The sequence below is a fragment of the Tachysurus fulvidraco genome, chromosome 8, assembly GCF_022655615.1.
Source record: "Tachysurus fulvidraco isolate hzauxx_2018 chromosome 8, HZAU_PFXX_2.0, whole genome shotgun sequence".
NCBI lineage: Eukaryota > Metazoa > Chordata > Actinopteri > Siluriformes > Bagridae > Tachysurus > Tachysurus fulvidraco.
In genome coordinates, this window is record NC_062525.1 from 15,010,110 (window position 1) to 15,038,098 (window position 27,989).

Below are 27,989 nucleotides of genomic sequence, written 5' to 3' on the forward strand. Positions count from 1 at the left end.
GTGTACGTCTGCATGTGCAACAGGTGACGTGAGCTCCTTTTCCTCCACAGGCTCTTTTCCTCAGGATGGACGCTTGCACGCTGGTGTGTGCTGCCAGCCCGCAATGACAAAAACATCCTCCCAGCCTGCTACCTGCCCCTGTGGCCTTGTTCCTCTCCATACACATTCTCTTGTTTGCAGGAAGGCCAGGTTTCCTGTGTGACAGGGATTGGTGGGGGCTGGAGTCCATATTTTGTCTTACACACTTAGTTTCTCATCTTTTGTTCTCCACTTCAATGCTTATATACACAGGTGGTTTTCAACAAACTCAGCTGCATGTGATTGTACACTGGGTCTATTCATTCACATGACTGTCTTATGGTGAGTAAAGAGACAGTTTTACAATTATAACTGTTTACTACAGGGGTCTTATCCATTAAACTTGTGTCACTTCTAGCCAAACTGGAGTAAGCCTATTTTCTTGGTCATCAGTGGACTATTATATAGTTTATCTTTAGCTAGAATAAAAACATTTAATAGCCATTCACATATAAGATTTATTTAGGTTTATTTTTGTAGTGGTGTGATATTGCTATGTGAAAACATACGGTAACATTTTGTTCTATGTTGTATTGAGTTTATCAAAGTGATTATCTCTTACATCAAATCCATGTTGGTGTATTTGTATGTTCTTTAGGGATGTAAATCCAGTTCAAAATTGGAGGCTTATGATTTAACTGAGTGTCCGATTGATATAATAATCCTTTGCTAATAACTTGTAGGAAGCCAATACATCACTTTATAATGTGTGGACACATGTGTGGGTTCAGTTTATCAAAAGTTTATCACAATTATTAATACTGTTATTTCATTCATGTCAGAATATTTCATAGTGTTTAATACAACTAAAGCTTCAAAGCCATGGTTTCAATTGAACACATATATTATATGGAATCAGTACCAATATACTTTATATATTTTGACTATTGGTTAATAATTTTTGGTTAATATCATGGACAAGGCTTTTCTTTCTTTCTTTCTTTCTTTCTTTCTTTCTTTCTTTCTTTCTTTCTTTCTTTCTTTCTTTCTTTCTGAAGCATTTTCATGACAGCTTTAGGAATATTTACAAATAAACAGAGTTCAGTGCACTGATATGAAAGTGTTGTTAAAATAACTGTATCCACTTATTCCCACACATCTTCATGATATCTCTGAAACATTCTCTGTAATCCAACCACTAATCTTCTCTTGATGGATCTACACAATTTACACCGTACAGAACATTTGCTTGCACTTGATGTTTTAATGGGATTGTCATTAGGCAGTTTGACTGAAGCAGTTTTTGTGTTACCTAACAAATCGTGTTTAACATGCTCTACTCATTAGGAAAGGATCCTCACTATTCCCAAGGTCTGAGACAGTGATTCCTGTTCTCTAGGGCTCAATTACAGCTCTGGCTATTTCCAGCTAACCAGCTGTGATGGGAGCATGTCAGCAGGACTCTTGGGTTTAGCCCAAACAGGGTCCTCAGTTTTTTTTTGTTCTTCAACTCTGATATCCGTCATTCAACACCCTTTTGCATTTGTGAGTATAGATCAAACCTTTGAGATCACTGAATGTAAATCTTAAAGTGCACATAAATTTGGTTATCATAATTTTCTTTTTTAATTTTCTCTCCTGTTATATTAACAAAAATAGATGAAACAAATCATGCATCTGAGTGAATATGCAATCACTTCTTCTCTCATTTGTCCATATTTGTTAAGAGAAGATCCCACAGAGACACTGCTGTTCATTATATCAGCATTTTCGAGCCTTTAACATGCTCCACAATGCAGCACAGTGCTTCATATGATGGGCTCAGACTGGGCTGTTGTGTAATATCTTGCAGTCACTCACTTTCTCCAGCACATGGTTTACCAGAGATGGTCAACCTCAGCTTGTGGATCAGGTATCCTCTACATCGGCAACAATCTGTTGGCACCTTTACACAGGCAGAAAATAGAGAAACCAGCACACAGGGCAATTTCCTGTCTTCCCTCTTCCATGTTGGAATTTAAAATAAATCTTTTAGATGAGTTCTCTAAATCCTAAAAATGAGTAGGCATTAGACAAGTATAGTCTTAAAAGAGAATTCTGAAGAAATGTAGAATAAAGGTATCACTGATTCCTCACCACGATTCTCTGAAATTGTAAAGTTGAAACGGGTAGGTCAGCTAAAATGTGATCTAGTTTGGGAAACCCTTTAAAAATTGCCCCATTTTTAGTGGCCAGGTAGATTTAGTGGACAAGGTGTTGACAATTCTGGGTGTTAAATGTGACAGCAAATGCAAACTCGAGAGACTGCAGCCACTGAAGCTCTACATAGCACCTGGTTGTGACAGTTAAATACCTTTTACATTTATTGAATCAATGTGGTTATAGCTTTGAGAATTTTATTTTGAAATTCTTGACTGATTTTAGACTCTGGTTGTAATAAATCATTACTTTGATGTCTGATCTGGGACAAGAACTTGTTAATGCCTGTAGACAAAGTTACCAATAGTACCCCTGACTGGATCAGTGTGTTTTGAATTGAAATGTAGAGTGTGCAACTGGAGTAGGGTCCTACCCAGTGTGCCAGTTGGGGTTTCCCTGAGCAGACACTGGTCTCTCTATGGGCTTACGGCATGTGCTGGACAGACTTGATCCTTAACACTTGATCCTTCCTGCTTGACTATCAAACCTCATTTTTGCATTTCAGCTTATTAAGCTTTGTCATCTCATTTATCATAGATGAAAATTCCTAGTTGTGAAAGGTGGTGAAAGGGAAATGGGGGAACTAAAGCTGAAACAGTTCTTTGTTGGCTCTGTCTCTGCCCATGTGAGTGAGATGTCTGCCAGGCTTGCCTGGTCTTTTTAATGACCATGTTAACTCATCCCATCTGTAAACACTGCAGAGAAAAGGAAACACATTAAATTCCTCACAGCTGTCCAGCTCTCATGGGGGTCACAGAGAACAGGACAAGTGTGGTACTGGCGTCAATGGCCCTCCTTTGACACTTTTAGTAATTCTGACGAACTATTACTGCTCAATATTTCACATAAAAATGTATTGAAACTAAAATATAAAATATATAAAATATTTTTAAGAATCCTTACAGGATTCTTAAAAAGATCCTAGTTGCTTCAGTTCTGTAGTGCAGAATAGATGCTTTTCTGCTTACTGTGGTTATAGTAAGTGGTTATTTGAGTTACTGTAACCTTCCTGTCAGTTCAAACTAGACACCAATAAGGTTTTTCCACCCACATGTCATATTGGCTGGTATTTGTTTTATGCAATATTCTGCATTTCTGAAACACTGAACTGGCACCAACAACTATTAAATCTACAGGTGGACATTCTCCAAACTGTTGCCACAAAGTTGGAATCTAGTATGTCTTTGTAGGCTGCAATTTCCCTTCACTGGAAATTAGAGATTACTCCTAAGCTGTTCCGGTGTGATGCCTCTCTACACAAAGTGTGGTCCAGGAAGACATGGATTGACAAGGATGGCATGGAAGAACTTCAGTGGCCTACATTCAGCTCTGCCCACAAACACACTGAACCTCTATACCACTGAACACTAACTATATGTCAGGTATATCTACACCAAACACACTAATGTTCTTACCGCTGAACATATATCTGTACTCGGATTTTCAAAAAGTACATATAAGCTTGTTTCTCTGTTCTCTGTGTTTCCTTTAAGCTGACCCTTACACAATCCAATCAGACACTAGAAAATCAAGTCTCATAAACCCATTTTGCACTATTTTTCTTGTCTATTTTCTTTGTACTTCATAGGAGAATTCCAGTGTGAACTTGTGTGGATCTGCACAATTTAATTTTTCAGCATTACCTGGGGTAAAGAATGTTTTCTATGTATAGTCACATGATTGTTGTTGATCATTTTACTCATAAAGTCATTTGCTTTTATGGGTATTGTAGTAAAAAAGATATTACTGGCATCCTTCCAGTAATTAATTTAAAACGCCCTATCTGTATTTTATGTGAATTTGTTGACTCAAAATCATAAACCAGTTTTATCAGGTAAGCCATGTGAGCCATAGTACCAGGAAAAGCAGAAACATATAGAGTGGAAGGAGCCTCGCTCGGATTCGTTCTCAGAGGGCAGCCACCCCTTATTTAGACTGTTCAGATGTTCATTGGCAGAGTCTGTGCCAACTCAGCCTGATCTCATTTCTAAATCTTAAGCCTGGTTGGCTTAGGACTGAACATCAAAAGTACATTAACAATTCAAATTTGATGCTCTCTGCAATCTCAGATTCACTTTTGCCACTTTTGAATTTAGATTTTTTTTATTTCATGAAATTGAATGAACATGATTCAAGTTATTGATTTAAATACACTCATAGGTAAATGTAGTGTATTAAAGGTTTATTATATTTGCATTCAATTATGGTTACACTTGCACTTTTCACTGTCTATACAGCTCTGACGTATAGGCTACCCTCTTGACGTTTCCAAAAAAAGGTGTCAGTAGTTGAAGGGGATATCTCGTTCATGTCCCTTATGCAGTGAGGCACCAGACGAGCAGTGCTGGGGTAGTGGTACACAGCACTCAGCACCACTGGCTCTATTTTGCATGCTCAGAATAAGCCCAATAGCATCCAATTACACAGCTCTCATGAATTGTTTGGTGTCAACTGTTGGAGGGATATGATGATTCTGCTCTTCTTGTGTAAAAAGATATATCGAAGTTCCTGTCTCCTTTTTTTGTGAGCATATTTTGTTTGTGTGCTCAATTGGTGATGACAGCAATCGAAACAGAATTAAAATAACGAGGCTTTCCCCTTTTTGGTGGTAGGGTCACTTTGCTTTTAAAGCTTTTACTTTGCCCATGACATCCTCACATGATCCTGTGTCACTCATGTTGAAAAACCTTCTGGGATCGGTGCACTTGGTTACAGTATGCTGGTTTTTGCTGTATGTCATTGATGAGGTGTAGGAGTATAGTGCACCAGGTGGAAATCTGGAACATGTGAAAACAATTCATGAGAACAGTGTAATTGGATAAGTTATGATAGTGAAAATAGCTACTGTAGGTTAGTGGAGAAGGCTGGACTATTTGAATCGCCACATTAAAGATTTGGCTCTGGTTTCATTCTCTTAAAGAGGACTGATATAAGTGTGTGTGTGTGTGTGTGTGTGTGTGTGTGTGTGTGTGTGTGTGTGTGTGTGTGTGTGTGTGTGTGTGTGTGTGTGTGTGTGTGTGTGTGTGTGTGTGGATTTAGGATTTTATTGGGACACATTCTAACCTCTAGGGTTAATATGCATACATCAGTAGGCCATCAGTAGGTGTCCATATCAGGTGTTATAAGGTCACAAATGATGAAGGAGATGAGGTGTGGCATACAACTCTTAGATAGAATAAAATTATTATTAATCAGTACCAGAGCTTGCTACAACTGAAGTACAACAGCTTTACATTTGCTATGGTAGACGAAACTGTGAAAAATGCTCAATTTAACATGAGTGGTTTCAGGAGAGTCAGGATTATAATAATAGTAGCTGATTTATTACGATGGCTTTTTATTTTAATCTGCCTATATTTTGGAAGCATGTGGTCTACCTTAGCAGAAGATATTTATTTATTATGTAATAATAAGTCATTCATGGAACGTCTTAAATTTCAGATTTTCTCCCACTCCCACACTCCCCACCTCTCTCTCTCTCTCTCTCTCTCTCTCTCTCTCTCTCTCTCTCTCTCTCTCTCTCTCTCTCTCTTCCCTCTCTTCCTTTTAGGGATAATTTTCTCAACAGAATTTTGCCCACTCTACAGTATATGCCAAGTCAAGTGGAAAAAGTGTCAAATGTCTGTCCATTCATCTTCATCAAGAGGTCCTCTGTGAAACCAGACAGGAACAAACCATAGAAACCCAACTGCAAGGAAATATGAGCCCCGTCTTCCTTCTCACCATGTGCCTGAATGAGATACCATATGCAACTTTATTCAGGTGTGTGTGTGTGTGTGTGTGTGTGTGTGTGTGTGTGTGTGTGTGTGTGTGTGTGTGTGTGTGTGTGTGTGTGTGTGTGTGTGTGTAGCAAACATACGCTGTCCACAGGGAACAATATCCTGGTGCTGATGAGTGTGACGAGGAAAACTCCAGCATCAGTGATTTTGTTGCCAGAGGAGCGTCACAACCACTATGACCATCCTCTCAGCACAACGTAGTGCTGATGATCATTAGTTTTGTCCACATCATCCACACAGATAACAGAAAGAAGCTTCTCCACTCACTCCCAGTTTCTGATTATTAAACTGTAGGAGTTAATCATCATCCTTTTACATGACCACTAGTGGGCACTAAAGTACTTACGCTGTACTCTCACTGATGGACTCAAGAGGGCATTGATGTTCACTACAAACCTGCGTTTTAGCACCCTTAATAATGTCTATTCTTTACAGTCTGATTAGATGCTTTCCTGATATGCATATTGACTGCATTTCATACAATGCATCTGTCCTTTTATTAACTAGCTGTTAATCTGTCTGTTATCTGTCCTTTTATTCACCATTGTGCATGAAGACCTCATTTAGTGAATTTTAAGTGAAACTATGAGATTGTAAATACCAGTCCTTCCAATAATCTTCAGTAAATATAAAAATAAATAATGTATGGGAAACACTCTGATCAGTGTCATCAAATCAGCTCGGATCCACTGAGGGAGGCGTGGACTTTACAAAACCTGTAAAGGTGTGCTGTGGTATACTGTATGGCACCAAGATGTAACCAGCAGTCCTTCAAGATGTACAGTAAGTATGGCTCCATGGATCTAGATATGTTTGTCCAGCTCATCCCACAGATGCTCATTCATGAAATCTGTAGAATTTAGAGACAACGTCAACACCTGAAACTTTTTGTCATGTTCAAACCAGTCCTGAGCAACTGTTGCACTGTAGCACAGAGCATTATCCTGAAACAGGTCACTGTCACATACTTGGCCTGAAACAATGTTTAGGTAGCTGGTACATGTGAACATGTAACATCCATGTGAATGCCATGACCCAAGATTTCCGAGCAATACTGTGCCCAGCGTATCTCACTGCCTGCACCAGCTTGACGACTTTCCATAATGCATCCTGGTGTCTTCTGTTCCCCAGGCAACTGATGCACACGTAATTGGCCATTTACATGATGTAAAAGAAAACATGATTCCTCAGACTAGAATACCTTTTCAAGTTGCTCCATGGTCCAGTTCTGATGCTCACATGTCCATTGTAGTTGCTTCTGTAGTAGACAGGGGTCAGCATGGACACTCAGATCAGTCTTTGGCTATGCAGCTGCAATGTATTATGTGTCCTGAGACCTTAATACCTTAGAAAGCATGAACTTTTTCAGCAATGTGTGCTTCAGTAACTTTCCTGTGGCAGACTATGTGCATGAATGAGCCTTGGGCACCCATTAATACTGAACACATTTTAAAAAAGCAAAGAAACCAATGGAGAGCAAACAACCAGGCAGATATCATAAGCGATACAAAAGTCTGGCTTACTTGTATTTAACTTTTATTAACCATTACTTGTCAGTACTAAGCAGCTAGAGCAGTAGAAAGATAAATATGCATACACAAGCAGTCTAACTGCTCAGCCTAATGAATCGCTAAACACTGACTGACAACATTAAAAACTTTCTGCTATACCCAGTGAGACTGTTCAAGCCTGGATAAATCAATCTTGTGACTTAAACTGCAGTTAGCTTACTAGGGAGACACATAATGCAGGGCAATAAAAAAAAGGCAGGAACTGAAAACGTATCAATTGCAGGCTTAGCAAGTATTTTATGAATAAAATTTTATTTAAGATTATTATAATTAGCAATTATAATAATTTTATTATAATTTGTCTCTTGAAATATGGGAAGGGGCTTGAAATTAAATCGGGCAACCAGTATCACACCCCTATTACAGTTCCTTGTATAAATTTTCACCCCCTTGGACATTTCCATATTTATAGTGTTGCTACTAGGAATTAAAATAGACTTAATCTGGATTTAATATCATGAACATACACAAAATATCAAAGTTAGACAGAAATAATACATTGTTCATGTTACACACATTTTTGCCAAGTCTCCAACATGACTTTGCTAAACTCCTAAAGGGATTTAATATGACTCTTTTATAAACAGCTTCTGCCACCTGAGCTGCGTATGGCTTCAGTTTCGTCAGTGTTTATTTGGGCCACTTGGAGTAGATTCATGACATATAATCCCAATTAAATCTATTTCAGTTACAGGTAATAGTCTTTTTTACCTTAAAAAAACATGTAAATACATTACAAAGCATTATTAACAGTAGTCAATCTTTTACTATACAGTAACTATCCCATCCATAGACTGAAATGGAACACCAGTGATGGACCAGCACTGTAGTTAAAATCCAGTGTACAATATCATTAAAGTTTGCAGGTCATATACAGGACTACTGCTACAAAGTTTGCTAATGAATTAATCAGAGATAACATATCTGAATTGCTGCTTAGGCATTGCTGCAATTAGCAAAGAAAACAGGCTAAGAGCTCATCAACAAATCCTGGTGGCACACTGTTAGCTATAGCATCCACCATATTGATGCTGATTTTATACATTTATAAATGTGAGTAGATGCTTTGAACTGAAATAGAAATAAAAGGAGTTGGAGCCTGTTCAAGTCCTGCTCAGTGTACAGTCATTGTTGAAGATCGAAGAAGAAACCTAGGGTTTGTAACCAGTACTTAGATAAATAAAATAAATAAAAATGATAGGAAATGTAAAAAAAATATATATATAATTAAAAAATATATAAAACATTAAATAAAAATAGTATTTTCCACCCTGTCTGTTGTGTGAGATACAGCTCTTCACAAAGACAACTGGAGATAAACCTGTGGTCGAACCAATTATTCTTGACATTATTAAAAAAAAAAAAAAAAAAAAAAAAGCACTACCTTCTCCAGTTACAGAAGAATCCAGAGGTTGAATTAGTTTAGCTGAGTGCTACTGTTGCAGCTTTTCTAGTAAAGCTAGTTTGTTAACTGTTAAAACTGTTAATGTACAGTATGAAAGCGGTTGTTTGGACCACTCCTTACAGTTTCACTATGTGTGTGTGTGTGTGTGTGTGTGTGTGTGTGTGTGTGTGTGTGTGTGTGTGTGTGTGTGTGTGTGTGTGTGTGTGTGTGAGTTTGTGTGTGTGTTTGTAGGGCGTGGGGAGTTGGAAGAGGTGGAAGCTAAAGACACCTGTTAGGCAAAGAGATGTTAATCCACATGATAGAAGCACATGAGATTAGGTCTGCCTGCCCAGAAAGCCTTTATGTTCACACACTGATGATGACGATGTGTGTGTGCGCGCGTGCGTGTGTGTATGTGTGTGTATGTGTGTGTGTGTGTGTGTGTGTGTGTGTGTGTGTGTGTGTGTGTGGGGTGTGTGCATATGATAAATTCTCCACTCACTTCTCTCTGAAGAGGCATCATAAAATCTTTATCTTCTAGTACAGACTCTTTTTTAGGCATATGTACATTTGTGTGTGTCTGTGTGTGTATTGCTACTCTGACTTCGTCACAGCACCAGTTGAGTCATCTTTCTGTATGCTGTCTGAGTCACCCATTTCAGGGTTGCCTAGTGACCATGGCAGGGGAAAATGTTTCCTCTTGCGTAGTTGCTGATGCTTGGTACCAATATTTATACAAGATCTTCGCCGAGAGAACAGGAGAAAACCATAGATGCTCTCTGACAGGATGAGTGTTCTTCCATAGAGGAAAAAAGTGCTCACTGACTAATTTTGTAATTTTCTGGCTTTTGAGAGTTACTTAATCTGGTCCTTGGTGCTTAATGGAAGTAGTGTTGACCAGAAGAGGATTTGCAATACAATCTCTCAGGAGGTCACTGGGCACTAATTACTGATAAATTCTGGTAGCTGAAATGCATTAAGCCTCTGTTGAGTGTCCCCAAGACAGACTGGAGCAGTATTTGGACCTATAGAACCGAGCCACTCCAGTAATGACCTTATGTGTCTATTGTTTTTGCACCAGTGAGCACATCAGATATTCTACATATCCAAATTCTACACATCCTAAATATATTTAAGTGATTTCACTTAGCATGCACTTGCCTAACAAACCTGTGTAACCTTTGAGATTTCATTGCCAAATGAAGTCTTTGTATTTAGACCACAGTAATACTCCGATAGTATTGCCAACATGCTAAAATAAAAAAATAATAAAAAAGAAAAATAACCAATCCATAAGACAAATTTCTCACTTCTAGTCAGATATATGTATGTACTAGATATTCTCAATACTCTTATAGTGTAAATTCTTTGTGGTTTACACAGCATACTAAACATTTATATCATTTACATACTGTATACCTCAATTTATATATATAATCGTCCCCAACAGACTTTTCTACAAAGACCCACTTAACCACAGCACATGCACAGGGTTTGCTATGTGGTATAAAGCTTCTGATAATTATCTACAGCAAATAGCCAATGGGCTTCTGAATATTTTAAATAAGTGTGGTAACTGGACAACGCATTTGTTTTCAGGGGAAAGAAGGAATAGAGAGAGAGAGAGAGAGAGAGAGAGAGAGAGAGAGAGAGAGAGAGAGAGAGAGAGAGAGAGAGAGAGAGAGAGAGAGAGAGAGAGAGAGAGAGAGAGAGAGAGAGAGAGAGAGAGAGAAAGAGATGCTTTTAATGATTTTAGTTGATGCATTTCACGGTCATCCAGCTTAGGCCTGCTGACATAACAGACCATTATTATTTTCCTCTCATTTGGGTTGCTTCTAGCTCATGGAAAAAGTGACTTATCTTCCTCATCCACCTTTTATGACGGTGCATGTGGCAGGTTTTAATGCCTTGGTTCCTGGCTGATCTCTTGTCCACTGAGAGCAGAAGAGGTGTAATGATGTCAGAGGCAGTATGACATCAAAGAGTGGACCATTGAGCATCTGTTATCGTCAAAGTCAAAACAGTCCAGCAATTTATTGTTGCACTCGGCTGCACAGGATAAATCAGTGGTTCCTGTATTTTTTAATGTTGTCTATTATGATTTAACTGTAATATCATTTCATTTTAACATTAAAGTATGATTAAGAAAACAACATCATTTTGAACAGTCAGTGAGTTTGTCATCCACTTTTTATCTGCTTGCCTACACTTCTCTCTTGGGTGAAAAATACAGGTGTAAGGAAGGGACCAGTATTTGGTTAGCTATTTTTAGTCTTGCCCTTGAAGCAAGCCAGCTGTGTACTTTTGCTCCTGACAGAGACGTCTAAACTTTAATTGTGTGTTTTTTCCTAAGTGAGTTATAAAATATTTGCTCAATGCTTTATCCTTGCTCTTAAGACAAAAACGGTTTTTACACATCATTTACATTTTTCTTGCTACAGACACTGGAAAGTAACACAAAGATTTGCCAATGAGTAACTTGCTTACCAGAGATTATGGGAGGTACTTAAGACTCCTGCAAACAGAACATGCAAATCAGAAACTCTTTCATATTCGCTCGCTTCAGAACTACAGAACATGCAATTATGTAAATTCTTTAGCCTTAAGTAACTAGATGGATGAAAGAGGCTTGTAGAAGATTGGTGTTTATCTACATGTGTATGCACTGTATGTGTATGTCTACAGAATACATTAATTGCTGATGAATCTACTATTCTTGACCTGTTGCCAGAGCACTGTATCAGTACCAGAGCAACCATGAATAAACCGTGTACTTGCATAAGACATGTTTCCATAGTCTCAGCAGCCAGACTAGTCTAGATTAAAAAGAGCAGACTAAGACTGGGAAGCCTTGGCACCAATTTGAATGTTCAAACTGTGCACACCAAGGACATCTTTGTGTATGTATGTGTGTGTGTGTGTGTGTGTGTGTGTGTGTTTATGAGGGGGCAGGGGAACTGGACTGATAGCCTCTGAGAGCTCAGCAGGTGTGCACTACACATTTACCCCAGAAACATCCTTGAAATGCTCTTTGCGGTACACATCGTGTTACATTTTATTAGAATGGGGACCTCTTTAATACGCACAACTCCTCTACTCTACAACTCATGGTCTTTACTAAGTGATAGACACTTATGATAATGATGTTTTAAAATTTGCTTTACTGCTTACTTTGTAAATATACAGTAGCCTATATATGTATATCGTGTAGGTTTCACATTGACTTTAAAGGTAACATCAAACAAGCATGTCTATATTTGATTTCCTAATGTTTGATTAACACTTAAAGTGTATTAACAGGGTGGCTCCCACACATCCTGTTTTACAGCTTTTGCAAAGGCAACTTGTGTGTAAAAGTAATAAGAAGCCTTCATTCCGTTTTTTTGCACTGAATTTGAAATTCAAAGGGGATTAAGCTAATGCTAATGTAGTAGATAACTGCAGTAATGCTGCTAGTGTGAGTGCTTAAGGCAGAAACCATGGAATGAGCCATTTTACATCTATTTAATTCCTTACAGCTTTTGTACACACACACACACACACACACACACACACACACACACACACACACACACACACACACACACACACACACAAACACACACACAAACTCCTATAAATCCTATTGCTTAATTTGCCAAAAATATTCAAATTTATAACCGTTTCCTAGTGCGCTCGCGAAGTACGCGCGCGCCCCTGGCAGCTATTGGACACCTTCCAAACCTAGTCGAAAATAGTGTGCCAACTATGATAACTGTGATAATTTGCCGTTTAGCACTATGTTATTACACTACTTAGCTCGGTAGTGTTCGGTTTCGGATGGGTCCGCAGATCTCTGCTCTCATTGGTGGAAGCAGTGCTACGTGGACATCAGACAGAAACAGGTAGCCGCGTATGTGACCGTTATCGCTTCAGTTCGTTAAAGAAAACGGTCACCGTGGCTTCCAGCTCCGTCCTGAGAGAAACACTAACAAGTGTCTTATTAGTGCTCTTCATTAAGTTCTTGTCATTGGCTGCCACTGACTTTCGCAGCAGTTGTATACAATTCCACTTCACGGTAAGACATGACTTTTGTTTTATTTCTTATCTTTTTTCTCTCATCATTCTACTTAAAAGAAAAAAAGTTTGTTTCTTCACCATAATAAACTGCATTCACATTGTAGCTGAACCTGTAGTGCTCCAAACCACCAGCACATATCGAATTAAAACCTGTGTCAGTTCCTGGGATTAAATTCTTTATACTGTAACGACATGCCTGTGTGTTCATGAGCTGAGGTCCAATTTATCATGGCCATGTGCTTGCTTCATCTGGTAAAGAGTCCCTTTAAAGCACAGTTCAAACACACTGATTGTATTTGTGCCTTGAATAGTATTTGGCTTGAATTACAATTAAATTTTTAAGGAGGAAGAGTAAAGAAACCTGGTGATGAGTTCTCTCTCAAACTGTTGTTTAAGGCAAATTCCCTTTAAATGCCAACATTTTCCAAAGAACAGTAAAAGCCTGAGCATAAATGCAGATTAATTACTGTTTATTTGTGGTTTACAATCTCAGACGTAAAGGTACCAAACTCTTCTTTTCTTTTTTTGTACATTTTTTCTAACATCATTGTGCGTTTCCTATCAGTTCACTATCAGCTAGTGTAGTGTACTAGCTTTAAGTATAGCATCAAAGATATATCAGTGCTCATTTAGGCCCACTTGTGTGTGTGTGTGTGTGTGTGTGTGTGTGTATATATGCTATATATATATATATATATATATATATATATATATATATATATATATATATATATATATATATAATTTTTATTCTGTTAATTCTTATTTCTTTTATTATTCGTTAATTCCTTTATCATTAATTATGTTTACCTTCTGCTCTATGTTTATGTTCTGTAAAGCTGCTTTGAGACAATGTCTATTGTAAAAAGCACTATACAAATAAACTTGAATTGAATTGAACTATATATATATGCAATTTTGTTCAAAAGATGCTGCCACAAGAAAACTGCACTTTAATATAAGATGCGTGTGCTGTATCTATTAAACTGGCAACTTAGCGTAGATGGAAAAAGGCAACATTTTACCATGCTGAGTTTTCCTAGCCCACGTGCACTTCTTTTTAATGTTCGTCAGAATTCTCTGTGAAAATTTACATGAATGAGACATAAAGTCTCGCGGATACTAAGTCTGTGCAAAAAGAAACAAACACTTTGCAAGTCAGTATAAATTCATCTCGTCTGCATATTTTTTACTCATTCTCTCTCAGACAGAGTTGAACACAGAGTCGTGTTTCTTTTACCTCAGGGCCTGCACGGTGGTGTGGGTGATTTAAGCATGAAGTCTAAAGGAAAGTGCTCAAAGCGGAGTAAGCACTCGTGGGCTGAGCAGGAGCATGCTGACCTGCAGCTGGACGTAGAGCCTGGCTCAAGTGAACAGGAGGGATCTGAGGCCTCTCTGCCACTGGGGGCATCATGGCGGGCATCGGGCATTGAAGGCCGTGCCAGAACGAGAATGGGCACGCGCCGTCGACGAAGCCAACACAGCAGCGCCAAGGAGCGTAACACACGAAGGCTGGAGAGCAACGAGAGAGAGCGGCAGAGGATGCACAAACTGAACAATGCTTTTCAGGCACTACGGGAGGCCATTCCACACGTTCGAATGGACAAAAAGCTCTCAAAGATTGAGACTCTGACATTGGCCAAAAACTACATCAAAGCCTTGACTACCATTATCCTGGGCATGTCCGGTGCCTGCCTGCCTCACGTTGATGCCCAGGAGCACTCTGAGGATGAGAGCCATAAGGATCTTTCTAAGTACCTGGACCACATCCGCAGCTTAAGCCACAGCAGCTAACACCAGCTCTGGCCACAGTTGTATCCAGATCACTGGAAAATGATAATGAGACTGCACAGTTCACTGTGAAAGTGACATAGTGTGGAACTCTGAGACTGAAGTGTTGGGCTCTAAGATGGACTTACAGAAGACACAAAATCCAATTTTGGTTTGAAAGATTATTTTTTATAGTCTTCAATGCAAAACCTCATCCATTCCCACTGTGCCATAATGAGTGAGATATTCCTGAGAAATAACATCATTCAGGGACTAATTGGGGGAAAAGGAAAAGAACGGCAGATTAGAGACTATGTAATGACACATAGTAAACTCTAGCCCTTGTCTAGTGATCAACATCTTGAGACAGTAATGAAGAAAACTTTAAGGAGTATTTGATGTCACATTTATTGAAAGGGCATAGTTCATGCATACATTAACACTGGGGAGTGTTTTAACTTACCTAACAAATACAGTTCATGTTATACCATAATTTATCTTTTTTACAGTTCTTCATTCCATAAATTACAGGAGGTCAAAATCTCCAAAGCCAATCAGACATAATTCATTGCGAGACGTCGACAGAAATATGCCGCAGACCTGTATAAACCTTTTCATTTTATTGACAGATTTTACCAGCAACAACATTTGAGTTGTTACATGAGAATGATTTATTTTATTTATACGTACCTGCACATAATGCCTTAAAAACATGCTTTAAGACAAGACCACATTTCACCTGCCAGCACAAAAGTCTCATTACAATGACAATGATCATATATTAGCACTGGCCATAATGAAAGTCTAAAAAATAAAAAATTGTGCATTTGTGCTGCCTCTGGAACAATACAGATATTCCTCTTTTATTTATTTTAATAAACCATACACATTTGGAATTTTAAAAGCTTTGGGATTCCTGAGAAAAGAAAAACATCCCCATCATTGTCTACTGTTAATGCTAAGTATTGCACAAGTATTAATGACACCACTACAGTGAGCTTACAGATAACAGCCAACTGAATGTATGATGACTTCTTTTCCTAGCAGCCAGTTGACACTTCTCCGAAAAGTTTGTCAAGAACAGGATGTTACTCTGTTTTTTAATGTTGAGCGCTTAGTAGGAAATCTGTTGAACTTACAGTATATGAACATATATTCTGATTTCTATTTGTTTTTTTCCTGTTGGCAAAGTGGCTTGTCTGTAAAAGTGTGAACTTTGCTTGTGATGACTGTAAATGTATAGTGCCGTGTCGAGCCTACACCAAGCCCTGAACACACTGTATTATTTGCTACTAAAATCAAATAAAGAAAGCAAACACACAACCATAGACAAATAAATAAATAAATAAAATACATTTAAGACCTACTATACAAAATATCAATGTAAACATTCTATTTTTGAAATTTTTTTTTAAAAATAGTCTAAACAGTGTGATGGCATGGGAGCTCCTCGTATTCTTATGAAGGAATGATCCTGCAAGATGTGTCAGTGCTGAGAGACAAATGATATACAGACAGTCAGAAGCTTGTGAACATCAGTGTCAACTGCACCAGACATTAGCTACATGGCTAGAAGAAAAGGGGTGGATTGCTACACCGGGGCATACAGCAAAGGATGGAGAAAGTGAGGTGAAAGGCAAAAGGATAACGTTGCTAACAGCCCACAGTGTTGCCGTTCATTTCTGTCGGCTGCAAGCCATGTAGCGTTGTGCCACTGTTCCTGCTGTCAGTCAGTGATGGCATACGGAAACGAGGAGCCTCCAAAGCATTGGCTCTCACCGTGATGTGGTCCCAACCTCCCTGTATTTAGAAATACCAAGTTTTGGCTCAGCAGATAAATGGCCAAACATAAAAATGTGCTACATCACTTAAGAAAGACTCACCCCGATGCCATAGTCCCACGACTGTCCTTTAGGCTCCATCGGCTGAACACCAAGCCTGCGGCAAACAGTACCGCAGCTCAGACTGTGACTGCCCTGGACCTTATCAGCAATGATCCACACCTGAAAAGAGTGACACCTGGCTATACAAGTGCTATTGAACTAAACATGATTCTGAAATGCTTAACCATACTTAGCTGGTTCTAATGATTCAGGCTATAGAGTTTATATAGATGTTGAACTCTAACTCTGACAGTAGTTCTGACTAATTCAAAAGATTAATATTTTAATTGAATGGAAGGAGTCTTTAGTGTCAGTTCTTAGTAACAGTACATTTAGCACCACAGGAGACTCTCCAGGTCAGGAGTTTGATTTGTGGTTTTTCAAGATCACAACAAGCTGTAGTCTTTACCTTATTAATTTCGAGAGGCAGAGAGAGATAGAGAGGATTGTGAGGGAATGACCCCATCACACACATGTGGTTCTTCCTCAAGCTGTTGCCCCAAAGTTGGAAGCACATGATTCTATAAATTGTCTCTGTATGCTGTAGCTTTTCAAATTCCCTTCAGTGAAACCAAGAAGCCCAAACGTGATCTTTTGAGTAAACCTGAGTGTCCTGCACAAAGCCCTGTCCTCAACCCCACTGAACAGCTTTGGGTTGAACTTGTACTCTAACTGCTCACCAGACCTCCTCACAAGACATCAGTGACTTGATCTAACTAATTCTCTAGGGTTGAACTAACACAAATCCCCACAGCTGGTCTGGTGGGAAGGCCACAGATGAGTGGAAGTTATTAGAACAGCAAAAGGGGACAAAATCCAGAAAAAGATATTCATAAACAGAAACATCACAAACCTCTTATGTTCACAAACTTTTATTACACTGACATTTACAAGTCTTAACTTTCTCAGATACGTCAATGCCACTGATGTCAAACTGTGAAAAAACAAGCTTGCTTATTTGTATTTAGTTATGTGCTACTGTTATCAATGGTATCACAGTTACTCAGTAGTAGCCATGTAATATCTGAGAATGCAGGTCCTACTGTTCTGAATTGTCAGTAATTTCCCCAAGTTTGCTGAAGCAATGACCGATGACGCTAGTTTGGACAGTAAGTCAGGGTCATAGTGACCCTCTGGCATTTTGAACAGTGATAACAGTGAGTTGGGAGTACAACAACATGCATCATGCATTTTATAGATCTTTGCAATCATATAAGTCTTTTACAATACAATGCAACACTGACTTTATGACACAAAGCTGCAACTGTGTAACTCCACATACCTGGTCCAGTGGCCCCACAGACACTTTGCGAACATTATTTGAGATGTGCTCCCATGATGAACCCTGAGGGTAACTGGGTGTCACACCGTGTCGATACCACAGGTTTCCTGCAAATAAAGAGTCAAGCCTCAATCTTACAGAGAGTTGTACTGATCTTACACATCATTACACAGCAATAACCTATGGCATGCAAAATAATGTGCACCTGCATAACAAATACAAGCAAATGTAGGACATGTGCACAAAAAAAGATTCTGAGTCACAGCTAATAGTGGCATTACCATTTTCATCCACTGCATAGACTGATGTCCGGCCCACTGACACCTGTTTGAGCTTCTGTGAAGCCGGAGAGGGAATATGGTACCAGCAGTCTCCTGTAGGCACAGAGGCGGGGGGGAGAGAGAGAGATCGAGTTGAGGCACAACATTCAGTGGATTGCTTGAGTACATAACAGTGGAAGACTTGAATAATTTTTTTCTCCTGTTTACAAATCCTGTTTCATCACAGACAGCAGAAATCCTCCTCTGAATGAACAGTTTAAATTAAACTTGCCATAAAGGTAAATATTATAATTATTATATAGAATTATTGACTATTAATAAATATTAACTCATACTCATGTTGAAATGCAGAACTGGGTAAAATGGGTAAAGACTGTCAGACCTACAACAGGGGCATAAAGACGATAAAGAGAATCTTAGCTAATATGAATGATAAGGCTGTCACCTGCAGGGTTTTGGGATGACACGGCTCCCCTGTAGAATGCTGAGCCGTCTCTGGCAATACCCCACACCTGATACACCCCTCCAATGGAGATGGACTTAAAAGGTTGGTCTGTTCCGACATGGAGCCATGATGTTCCCTGGAAACCCCATTTAAGGCCACAAACTGTGCATTCATTTAACTTTTCAAGCATTCATAATTTCAATGCTACTAAGAAAAAGAGTAAATACTGTGTGCTTAGGTTTTAATAAATGATCTCTTACAGCAGGGGTGAGTGAGGAGACCCCTAAACGGCAAAGCACATCTCCCTTGTTGCTGATGGCCCACAAAGGCACCTGCTCCACTGTGGTCTTTGGGCCACATGGCAAAATTGTAATATCACTCAGAGGGATGGGTGGGACTTCCTGCCATGGCCCAGTTGTAGTGAGTTTACACTTCCTGTACAGAGAAATGTGGAAACACCATAGATATAAATTCAGTGACAGGGATCACTCCAAATGTTTGTTCTCCCATTAAAAATTCATAATAATAAGAATTGTTCTAAGCCAGCCATAGAGCAGTGTTAGCTAGCCACAATGTCTGGATAGGATGGAAGATCGTTCCTAATCCAGACAATGACACAGTTAACACTCTCCTCCATGCATGAGCATAAATGCATTATGATAATACATATGGAGCAATTTGAAAATATGCAGTAGATACTGCTATATGACATATAGTGTGTAAATAGTGTATATATTATTAGGTTCTATGTAGATAAAGAATAAAGAATGGGATATACAAGCTTAGAATCCTTAGAATAGGAAGACTAATAAGTAGAGTTTTATTTTTATTAAGTATTTTAATTTTAACACATACTTAATAACTTTCTCAACCATAAAATATTTTATTAAATAGTACAGTTTTCCAAACAGTATCCACATACACACACAAAGACAGAGCTAATAATACCTGGCCCAACGCCTTCGACGGACAAAGTCCTTCAAGGTTTTATGACTGTGGTATGACCTGACACAACAAATAATGTTGTTAACAAAAACAGCAAACAGCATGTGCCAATTTAAAGCTTAAATTACATGGCACAGATGTAATATAATGAATGTTCGCAAACATACGCTGGAAAATCAGCTGCATACTGCCAGCCCTCTCTGTCCGTTCCTCCAGCTATACCATAGTCGATGGCCCAATCTGACACCTGCCAATCAACCAGACACATTTAGCATACTCTATACCTCACATTATAATATGACAAAGAAATAAAGTCAAAAACATTATCAGAATTTTAATCTAGGAAACTGATAGTTAATTCGCAAACCCATGTCCAGTGAGGAGAAGGGGGTTTAGTGTTGGATTTGGTACACTCCTGAAGGCCTGAAGCATCACTCCACATGAAGCGATCTGTAGGGAGCCCCCTGTAGGGAACACACAAGACATACATTGAGTGCACACACAATATTACATCACCAACTGTCTAAAAATTGGCATTTACCTGTTTGTGTAGCCAGTCACAGGATTCCAGCGCTGGTTCTCATAAATATATACATTCTTCACATCAGTCTGTGTGTAGATGTTATCTGTGCTGCTGGAAAGTCCTGGATATGAACAATAACATCTTTTTAATATAAACATATACAGTAGGTCTGTGGTTTATCTGGATGCACCAGAAGTACTGTTAAAAAAATAAATATAGAAGCTGATTTACCCTGAAAGATGCCTCCCCCGTAGCCACCCGTGTGGACCCACGCAGTGTGGTCATAGCCGATTCCCCACACCACTCCTAGACTGTTACACTCCACAATTTTTAGGTGACCTCCAACCTGGCGCCAAAACCTGCCCAATAATGAAACTGCCTGATTACCGATTAGGCCTTGAAACATTAAATACTGTAATGTGGCACATATAATATAATACCTAACACATTCATACAGCATGTCTGGTAATTGTTTCAGCTCTTCCAGCCCCAAAACCTTAAAAACAACATATCAAGAACAACGCCATTGCTACTGTATTTCCTTGCATAGTCAATTTAGGGTTGTTGGTTGTAAAATGTTCTGGTTATCTTTGTATGGCAATACCCCCAACTCCACCTACCTATTCACTCAAAAACTGTTATTAAATAAGAGACTGGGTCTGTAACTATACTATATAGTTACTGTGCAATTATTGGCACCCTTCATGAAAATCAGCAAAAAAAAAAATAATAATATCGAAATCAACATAGAAGTAATAATATTTGAAGCCTAAACATATGACAAATTTTATGTATGTATGTATGTATGTATGTATGTATTTATTTTGTTTTTTTGCTAAACACTGATTTAATAGTTGATTTTAAAAAAACAGGAAAAAACTAAACTATATCAGTCTGAACTGTGGATATTTGGGAATCTTCTTTGCCTTTAGCACTGTCCTCCTCATTATATGACCGAGTACGGTGAAGTGTTCCTTATGGACCAGAATGTGCCACTGTATTATATATATTTTTCACCCATTATTTGACTTTTTTTTTGTTTTTTGGTGTGTTTATTTTGCTCATGGAAAGGAAAAAAAACTTTACCTGATCTAGTTGGGTCAAAAGCATAATCCTCTGCTACATGAAATTTATCTGCTGAAGAATTCTTAAAATGTTGTTTTAAACTAAAATAGAGTGTTGTCATAGATCAAAAATAATCACTAAATACATAGATTAGTCATTGTAGCTATTGAAGGGTGCCAAGAATGCAGTCACCTGCATTGTATCTTCTAACCATGTTCAAGAACACAGTACCTGATAATAATACTAATAATAATAATAAAGTATGCAATTCTAAAATTTTGGACAAGCCACATGTTAGTGTATTACAGAAATGGCTCACATTTGGTCGCAGGGTGTGGGGTAAGGAGAGGCTTCTAGCCCTGGTGTGGGCTCACTGACAAAAATATCTCCTTTGCAGGTAATGGACCAGATGGCCTGTTTTGAGGGTGGACCCTGGATGCCACGGGAATCACAGCAGGAAACACTGAGCAAGGCCAGCTAAGAAAAAAAACCACGCAATGTCACTCAAAAAGCAGCAACAGCAAGATAAACACGGGCTGCTACATGTTGAGAGATTCCTGCCTAAACCGTCACTAAACAAGATGCCACACGTCAGGGTTTAGTCAAAGTTTTTGTCACAACTACACATCTGTGAGAGGTACAAAGCTGTCAGACAAAAGAACATCACCAGAGGAACTCTTACCAGCTATCAGATTCCTACCTTACTCTCATTACACTACTTAACAGTGATTGAATTTAGAAACACTGTCTCTCCTTACCCAGTCATGCATCTCCAGCTCAGTAGAAGCAGCAAGACGGATGGGCCACCTCTGCTTAGTCCTCTCCGGTGTGTAGACAGCAAACGTGTGCTTGGAGTCATTCAGTACCGGTACCAGGATGGTGACTTCATTAATGAATGCATGTAGGTACTGAATTGGGAAGCAAAAGAAAGGACATAGATTCTAAACACTATCACACTGTTGGTTTTAAAAGAACTAGTCATGTGCAGTAATGTTATTCGAAGGGTAAGCTACTTTCATACTGGACCCTAATTTTTGACAGGATGTGAAGAAGACCTGGCTAAAAAGCTGTAATGCTGTATACCAATAATAAGGCTGTAATAAGACTTATACAATGTATTTTGTTACTGATTATTAACACGAGTATTGAGGAGCTGTCAGATTTGTGTGGAAATCACCTTCTTTTCATCATTAAAGGTATAGTATATGAAAAGGATGCCATCCTTGTTGCCCTCAGCTCCTGAGAATTGCTCCAGTGCAAACTGCACATCCAGCCACTTGTGAGGCTTCCAGTCCCTCCACCATTGCATGGAGCCCTTTTTCACCCAAACAGACTGAAGGCAGAACATGAGGAAGAGAAGAAAATAGAATTTAAATATAATGCAAATACAGAACACATTCAGTCTTTGTTAGTTTCACTGAAAGGAGCACCTGTTCAATGGCCTGTTCATAATGTTTGAAGTTTTCCATTTCTCGCTTTGACCTCTCACTGAGCTGTTCCAGGATCTGCTTGCGCCAGGCTGCAGTCTGTGCAGGTGTGATGGAGAGCGACATGGCCTGCATAGAGGAGGCCAGAGCTGCGAAGAGAGGAGGTCACACTGTCAAAATTTTCACCAGCTTTGGCCTTTTCTATGTGCAACAACTTAAAAGTAGGGTCTCCGTTGTTTGAGAAATGCTTCAGATAACTGAGTCGGGCCAACAAACAAAACAAATACAAAACTAACGTGTAGCCAATGAGCAGAAAGGGGTGTGTCTTGTCAATATGGGTGGAGAGAGTGTTCAGTGCGCACGTGTGACATTAGCAGAAAGCGGTTTTAACATTGACATGGTGGATAAAAACAAAAAAAAAGACAGCGGAGAAAGACTTATGATAAGGCAAGTAGGACCCGTGTTAATATAGGATCAGCTTTCCAGCGCTGGAGAGAACTGAAGGAGCGGGAAGTTGGCCGCATATTCACAGATTCGAGATTCCCGAGTCATTAACTGCCGAGCTAAATGCTGTTACTACACAAACACCTCTTTTCTATCGTAGTAATGTAGAGGCAGCTACAACCGCGTATTGCTAGTAACAGCGTTTAGCTCAGGAGTTATTGACTCGGGAAACTCGAATCTGTGAATATGCGCCAACTTTACTTAAGACGCCGAGGCGCTTTTTTCCTTCTCGATAGGTGAGTAACGTTGGTTTTGCTTTGTTTCACAGAACTAATATATGCCGTCCTTTGCATGATTATGCTTGTGTGTCATGTTTGTTTGTTTGTTTATCTGCAATCGTATTGTTCTTCCCTTCAGCTATGATAAAGACACATTTCTGTCCATTATTTGCCTGGGTTACGGATGTATGTGTGGGTGGAGCTATCAATACAGGGCTGGGACCCATTTGTGTTAGGGGCGTGTTTGTTTTGGTGATTTCAAATGTCAACATTGGCTTTCAAACAACGGAGACCCCACCTTTAGAAATATATAGAAAATATAGAAAAGAAGAGGTTTATATTTTGTGGAAAACTATATGATCCTAAATTACAAACAAGTAAACTAAATACTCACTACCAGTGTCACTGAATAATCTTAGCAGTTACTGCATAATATGCTGTTGTAATAATTAGACAAAAAAAATTAAAAAGGTGTCAAGCAGCTCGAACCACTAAATAAAAAATGTTTTTCTTACAAGTGCTATGTCTTTTACTGGATGACCCTGGGAGTTGTGGCATATAATCTCCATGTGGAAATCATTTGTCCCATGATCCAGTTTTGGGAGATATCCAATGTCAGGACACAGAGTCAGAATTTTAATCACTGCTACAACTCGTGCTAATGTACTTGTTTGTGGAGGCTTTTACACAAAGTGACAGCTGAGAAGTAATATTCAAGAACTTACAGGGATCTAAACTCACAGTCTTCTGATCAGTGGTGATCAGCCAAGGTCTTAACCACTGAGCTGCACCACCAGCAGCCAATATCTAAATCCTGTAAAGATTGGTAATACAAATATAAATATTGCTAATACTGAACCCATCTGAGACAAAATGCTGACCTGTGGAGTTGAACCAGTGGAGCTGGGAGTGGGAGTCAATATAGCAGCCTCCGCCACTAACCCAGGCCCATAAGGGGTGATCGTCAGGCCCATATGGTTCCTCCATACCCAGGTTGAAGGTAGCTACAGATGACAAGCTGCAAGTATCAGCAGCATCCCCACCGGTTCCCACAGTCAGGTGTGTCTGTGCCTCCTCCAGGTCCACGTTGCTCCACTGGTGGTCTGAATGTCCTGACTGGCTAGAGGGAAGCAGCACATTTGCAGTAGCATTTTCCTTTCCCTCTGTATCTCCCTCTGCACACTCCTCCTCGGGAATGGACGCGGCCTGTGTGAGGGCACGTTGCCCGATCTGACCTTCTCTATCAGACACTAGCTCTGAGATGAAGCTGTCACTGGTCACTTTCGGTATTCGTTTTGTAGGGGCCTCATCAGCCTCAGAGGAGGACGGCACGGCTTCTGCTGCTGCTTTCTCTGTTTCACAGTCCACATCACTTAGGACGGTGGTCTGTGACTGCAGGCGGACCTCGCCTCCAAAAAAACATCCGGCACTGCAAAACAAAACTATCATGTTATTGATGCTAGCATAAACGCTTTATAAGGACTGTAGTCTACACACACACACACGCTAAAACTAAACACTAAGACACTTCAGACAAGCATTATCAGATAATATATTAGCTTAGATTAGACTCCAGCTGGTGGCCGGAGCTGATGATAATTCATTTAGTACTCTGAAGGCCAGTCAGTCAGCATCACTGCTGAAACATAGCGTGCTGACAGCTCCCCCCAGGCTTCCACCATTGAAACAACACTGTTGTCCTTCACTTACCTCTGCAGGCTGCTAGCACTGGCGCTGGAGTGAGAGCGCTCAGCGTCTCTGGGCACAGACACAGCTATCCATGCTTTCCCACTCAGCTCACTGACAGTCACACCCTGGCGAAAATGCACCGCTCGGTCCTCAATGCTAATACCCCAAACCTGCAACGAGGCAACATGGTCAGAAACACAGCAGAACCACTGGGGGTTTTTGTTTTTTTTAAACAAAAAAACAACACACACTACACAAAATCAGCATTAAAAGTACATTTCTAACACCTAACCTGGTCATTGAGGCCCACATTAATCATCACCATCTCCCCAACCATCCCAATCCAGCCTGAGCCACATGGATTGTGGGAATTCACACCACGCCTAAACCAGACCTATTATAAAACATAAGGAAAAAAACAAGTGTCAGAAGTTGACAGCTGGAACTGACACAGTGAATGAATAAAGAACAAAAGGTGATTCAGACAGTGACTCATGTCTAATTCTTGTCTTACTTTATGATCTTTTGTCACAGCCCACACCACATTGACACCAACTGCTACGTGTATAGCTCCGACTTCTGGGCTTGGTGATTCAACTACTACCCATGTGGTGCCTTGTAATTCAGAATTATTTGTTACATAAATACAGCATAAATACAATCAAACATACATTTATAATATAATTTTACTTATGTTTCAGTGTACTAAAAGTATTGCGATGTATTCTAACTCACCTTTAGGGCAGTCTCTGCTAATGCCCTCACGAACCAGGAACTGTCCCTCCCACAGGACCCCCCACAGAAGATCAGCTGGCCCACAACTAATCTGCACCACCTCACCTGGTGTAGGAACCTCCTCCCACACAGAGCCTTCAGGGTTAAAGTGGTTGATGCCATCCCGGAACCACACCTACATCAATTCACAGTGAGTGCACATGATACAATTGCATCTTATACAATTAGTCATAATCTGTGTAACTGCCAATTACTTAAATGATCCATTATACAAAAAGTCTAAATGCAGACCCTCCCCTGCAGAGAGACAGCCCAAAGAGAAATCTGGCCCCTGGGCTCCTCTGTGATCTCCCAACCACCACAGCTTATATCATTAAATGGGTCTGGCAGGGAACCCGTCTGCTCTGAGGGAATCTGATGACACACAAAAAGAAAATAAGCAATCACTTCCTAACAACCAAATAAACTTGCAAACATTAAACCAAGTAATGAGAGCTAGTTACACACACACACCTTAGCCCAGGTGTCTTGTGACTTGTACCTCCGGTAGCGTACCAGTCGCCGACGTCGCACACAAGAATTCCACTTCTTGTCTTTAGTGTAAGTGGCAGGAAAATCAATAGCATATGTCCAACCCTGCAAATGTGCATTAAATGAGCTACAGCTACAAGCACATCAGCAGCTGATCAAGCATGTTCACTTACCCCTTTCTCCGTGGGCTCTCCTCCAAAGTTCTCGTCCACGTACCAGTCAGCCTCCCACTCCCAGTTCTCAGATGGAAGCTGGAAGCTGTCCAGTGGCTGATGCTGCAGTCCTGTCACATCACTCCACTGCCATCGATCACTAGGCAACAGGCGGTCTGAGAAACCATCCACCGGGTTCCATCGCTGCCACAAAACACACATCAAACAAATGAGACGACTTTCTGTGCACATGCCGTACATTTACGTCATTTAGCAGACACCCTTATATCCAGAGTGACTTACAATTTATTTCAATTTATACAACTGAGCAATTGCCCTTGCTCAGTAGCCCAGCAGTGGCAGCCTGGTGGACCTAGGATTCAAACTCATGACCTTCCGGTCAGTAGTCCAACACTTTAACCACTAGGCTACCAAATCCCACCTCCTGCATGGTGCGCACGCCAGTTGAAGGTTACCTGATTTTCATAAGTTTCCTCCCGGAAGCGAATTGGAACCTCGCTGGCGTGGACGCACAGGTAGATGTTGTGATCACAGGCGATGCCCCAGCAGCACTGGAGTGCAGCTGTGACGCGTTTGAACTCCAGGTGAGCATCACGGCACTGCTCCCATTGCTGACCTGCTGTCGACAGGCTGTAAACCCTCCCATACACATCTACAGCCCACAGGAGGGTGCTCGGCATGGTGCACTCTGCAACAACAAGCAAATTAGTGTTGATTACAGAGCTGTCAGACTGTCACTGGCCTTAAAAACTAGCACTGACATGGACGATATGCAAATCTGAATTTCATTAACTTCATTAAATTCAATAGCTGTCGTGCTACACTTATTACTGACATTGACTAAATGAGTTTTACTACCCAAGAGCTACTTTTGACAAAATGTAAAGTTATAAATCCCTTTGATAATCATCGTTAAAATCATACATACAAAGTCCATCTGCCCCGTTTTGTCGCGTCCATGTTAATGAACGATAAACAAACAAACCTCAGATTAGCTAACGGACATTAGCCTCAGGCTCCATATGAAAAAGATATAAACAAACACAAGTCTGAGGGTCGAAAACAACATTTATTAAAGCAATCATTTAAACAGAGATTTTTATAGGAGCTGGTTATTGATAAGAGAAATGAAAATAAACCACATGCCAGAATAGTGTTTAGAGAAATGTCAGTGTTTATACAGAAGTAACAGCAGGACCGTGTGGCTAACTATCTGCCTGGAAAACACATTATACTAAAGAAGAAGCTAACTAAGGATGTAGCAAGACAAGATTTTAGCAAAGCGGGTTAAAAAGGGATTCCCCAGTTATATCAGTTTAATCTTATCTGCTGTTATCTCACTTACCCGGACGTTAGATGACATATGGCTGTGAATATCCTCGGAGATTATTCATAAACCACTGAAGCAGCTGTAAATGAATATAAACTGCTACAAATTGACCTGCTATTTCCCACCTCTACACCACTTAATCCCCAACCAGGAAGTGGCAGCGGTTGAGTCTTATATT

At 39.8% G+C, this 27,989-nt stretch overlaps 2 protein-coding genes across 6 annotated transcripts; one reads left to right on the forward strand and one right to left on the reverse strand.

Annotated features, from left to right (window-relative positions):
* Window positions 1-161: 161 nt before the first annotated feature.
* Window positions 162-16,098, forward strand: bhlha15 (basic helix-loop-helix family, member a15). 5 transcript variants are annotated; one of them, XM_047817490.1, is made up of 6 exons: window positions 162-360; window positions 1,366-1,563; window positions 3,354-3,599; window positions 3,806-3,865; window positions 5,768-5,979; window positions 14,256-16,098. In XM_047817490.1, the coding sequence occupies exon 6, from the start codon at window positions 14,286-14,288 to the stop codon at window positions 14,802-14,804; it is 519 nt and encodes a 172-aa protein (XP_047673446.1). In that variant the 5' UTR covers window positions 162-360; window positions 1,366-1,563; window positions 3,354-3,599; window positions 3,806-3,865; window positions 5,768-5,979; window positions 14,256-14,285; the 3' UTR covers window positions 14,805-16,098. The 5 variants fall into 5 exon arrangements, with proteins under 5 accessions (XP_047673446.1, XP_047673445.1, XP_026993490.1 ...); XM_047817489.1 differs by having other exon boundaries at window positions 3,354-5,979; XM_027137689.2 differs by lacking the exons at window positions 162-360; window positions 1,366-1,563; window positions 3,354-3,599; window positions 3,806-3,865; window positions 5,768-5,979 and adding an exon at window positions 8,959-13,008 and having other exon boundaries at window positions 14,222-16,098.
* On the reverse strand, window positions 15,170-27,983 carry tecpr1a (tectonin beta-propeller repeat containing 1a). The gene is made up of 25 exons (XM_027137684.2): window positions 27,827-27,983; window positions 26,937-27,169; window positions 26,482-26,664; window positions 26,291-26,413; window positions 26,069-26,191; window positions 25,778-25,952; window positions 25,557-25,657; window positions 25,335-25,436; window positions 25,064-25,212; window positions 24,235-24,782; window positions 22,635-22,780; window positions 22,382-22,537; window positions 21,963-22,112; window positions 21,524-21,681; window positions 20,371-20,498; window positions 20,158-20,260; window positions 19,984-20,080; window positions 19,784-19,863; window positions 19,620-19,676; window positions 18,932-19,106; window positions 18,672-18,807; window positions 18,227-18,319; window positions 17,946-18,052; window positions 16,664-16,783; window positions 15,170-16,580 (listed from the first exon to the last, which is right to left on the reverse strand). Exons 2-25 carry the CDS (start codon window positions 27,159-27,161, stop codon window positions 16,434-16,436), a joined length of 3,582 nt encoding a protein of 1,193 aa, XP_026993485.2. The 5' UTR covers window positions 27,162-27,169; window positions 27,827-27,983; the 3' UTR covers window positions 15,170-16,433.
* Window positions 27,984-27,989: the final 6 nt, after the last annotated feature.

Coding starts and splice junctions, on each gene's coding strand:
- bhlha15 (XM_047817489.1), top strand. CDS start 14,286: ATGAAGTCTAAAGGAAAGTGCTCAAAGCGGAGTAAGCACTCGTGGGCT.
- tecpr1a (XM_027137684.2), bottom strand. CDS start 27,161: ATGCCGAGCACCCTCCTGTGGGCTGTAGATGTGTATGGGAGGGTTTAC. Junction 22,538..22,634: donor ATGAACAGGCCATTGAACAG/GTGCTCCTTTCA, acceptor TTCTGCCTTCAG/TCTGTTTGGGTGAAAAAGGG. Junction 16,581..16,663: donor CGTGGGACTATGGCATCGGG/GTGAGTCTTTCT, acceptor TTCTAAATACAG/GGAGGTTGGGACCACATCAC.